This window comes from Gavia stellata, chromosome 34 (genome assembly GCF_030936135.1).
Source record: "Gavia stellata isolate bGavSte3 chromosome 34, bGavSte3.hap2, whole genome shotgun sequence".
NCBI classification, from domain to species: Eukaryota; Metazoa; Chordata; class Aves; order Gaviiformes; family Gaviidae; genus Gavia; species Gavia stellata.
The window spans coordinates 715,902-718,375 of NC_082627.1; the positions used below are offsets into that span (position 1 = coordinate 715,902).

General features: G+C 52.7%; 1 protein-coding gene across 1 annotated transcript; it reads left to right on the plus strand.

Annotated features, from left to right (window-relative positions):
• Positions 1-1,547: 1,547 nt before the first annotated feature.
• LOC132320197 (olfactory receptor 14C36-like) lies at positions 1,548-2,474 on the plus strand. The gene has a single exon (XM_059832468.1). It carries the CDS (start codon positions 1,548-1,550, stop codon positions 2,472-2,474), a length of 927 nt encoding a protein of 308 aa, XP_059688451.1.

Sequence of the window (2,474 nt, forward strand, 5' to 3'; positions counted from 1 at the left end):
AAAAGACATGGCACAGGGAAACATCTCCGAGGAGGAAAATCTCCATGCAGCAGGGATATGATCCTGGAATGAGAGGAAACTAAAACAAGATATGCTGTGGGCAGGAGAATTGAGAAAACCCCTGATGATCCCCTCCAGTGCAGACCCCTTCCTCTGAGCAAGCCCCCTGGCCTCCTCTCCCACCCAGCACAGCCTCTGCCCTCAGGGCTGTGGGCTCCAAGGCATGAACCACCTCCTCTGCAGCCGGAGCTCCAGCAGAGCCGAGGTGCAGCTCTCCAGCACGTGCCCAGTTCCCCTCCGCATAGCACAGGGGCTGAGAACATCTGCCCAGCAGTGTTGGTGTCTGGGAGGTGGTCTGAGCAGTTAAGAAAGGGTAACGCTTTCCTGAGTGCCCGGCTGCCTCTCCCCCTGCCTCTCTCAGCCAGACCCTCACTGTATTTCCCCATGTTTCTCCTCTTCTCTGTGTTATTGTTATTTCATTCTTGCTGCCAGGCTCTGTGGGGATGGGAGTTCCAGCTGCAGAGTCACACACTGATCTTGTGGGTCCTCCTGTGCAGGTGTGTCCATGGAAATGAGGTGTCCCACCTTTCACCTGTGGGGCTGTGGGCAATGCAGCCTGTGGAGCTGTGGAATGAGCTGGTTTCCCCTTAAATAGATACAATAATTAGGACATTGGCTATCTCCTTGGGGTGCCCTTCCAAGCTGTGAGCTGCCCTCAAACATACAAAACTTTCCCACAGCCTCTTTCTGTTGTCTGAAAGCTCCAAGGGAGCAGCACAGATATGCTGCTTCTGAGGAAATGCTGTTGGGTTGGTGACATGAGCCATGTGTGTCTGTGGCTGGAAGTGGGGTGCTGAGACCTTGAGAAAGGGTGAGGCATTTAGTGGTCTGCAGTGGATCCTTCTGCTCTCAGCATCATCTGGTGGCTTTTACCAGTATCATGGGCGTGCAATCGCCCTCCATCTGAGAAAGTTGGAAGCCCGGGGTAGTTGGGAACCAGACCAACCAGCTCCCCTCACTCTTCACTAAGCCACAGTGAATCCTTTTGCCTCTCATGTCTCACAACCGATCACTCCGAGTGCAGGAGAAATGCTCATGATTTCTGATTTCAGAGAACACTCACAGGGAATGATGAGGGAAGCAGGTGAAAATCCCCAAAGCCCTGAAACTTCTTTCTGCCACCACATTCTTTAGTGCTGGGAGTGCAGATGCTGAGAAGCCCTTCTGCGTTATGAGTGATTTTATCTGACATACTGTGAATATCAAACCTCGCCCCCCTGCCATGGTCCCATATCCCCACTGCAGTGGAGCTCGGCTGACTCCTCAAGAGACCATGGGCAGAGGCCCTGCTCCAGCACACATAGCTGCAGAAAACGAAGCTGAAGTCAGGAGGCAGAATGAAGGTTTCTCCCAAAGAAGGGAAAAGGGTGGGTGTATGGCAGGGAGAGGGTTTATGAGAAATGTCTTTGGTTTTGCTCAGAGATGTCTCTGGTAACTTGTCACTGCCTTTTCCTCCTTAGACAGGCCCCTATGTCCAGAGGAAGCAAATGTCCAACAGCAGTTCAATGACCGAATTCCTCCTCCTGGCATTGGCAGACACACGGGAGCTGCAGCTCTTGCACTTCTGGCTCTTCCTGGGCATCTATCTGGCTACCCTCCTGGGCAATGTCCTCATCGTCACCACCGTAGCCTGTGACCACCACCTCTACACCCCCATGTACTTCTTCCTCCTCAACCTCTCCCTCCTTGACTTGGGCTCCATTTCTACCACTATCCCTAAAGCCATGGCCAATTCCCTCTGGGACAGGAGGGACATTTCCTTCTCAGGATGTGCTGCCCAGGTCTTTCTAATTGTGTTCTTGATGTCAGCAGAAGTGTATCTCCTCACCTTCATGGCCTATGACCGCTACGTGGCCATCTGCAAACCCCTGCACTACGGGACCCTCCTGGGCAGCAGAGCTTGTGTCCACATGGCAGCAGCTGCCTGGGGCAGTGGGTTTCTCCATGCTCTGCTGCACACAGCTAACACATTTTCACTACCACTCTGCCAAGGCAATGCCCTGGACCAGTTCTTTTGTGAAATCCCCCAGATCCTCAAGCTTTCCTGCTCAGACACCTACCTCAGGGAAATTGGGATTCTTGTGGTTAGTGCTTTTCTGTTTTTGGGGTGTTTTGTTTTCATTGTGCTGTCCTATGTGCAGATCTTCAGGGTTGTGCTGAGGATCCCCTCTGAGCAGGGACGGCACAAAGCCTTTTCCACCTGCCTCCCTCATGTGGTCGTCGTCTCCGTGTTTCTTAGCACTGGCATGTTTGCCTACCTGAAGCCCCCCTCCATCTCCTCCCCACTTCTAAATCTGGTTTTGTCATTTCTGTACTCAGTGGTGCCTCCAGCAGTGAACCCTCTCATCTACAGCATGAGGAACCAGGAGCTCAAGGATGGTATTAGGAAACTGATTCCATGGGCTCCTATTTAG

Excerpts from the sequence above, each read along its gene's own strand:
- LOC132320197 (XM_059832468.1), top strand. The coding sequence starts at position 1,548 with ATGTCCAACAGCAGTTCAATGACCGAATTCCTCCTCCTGGCATTGGCA.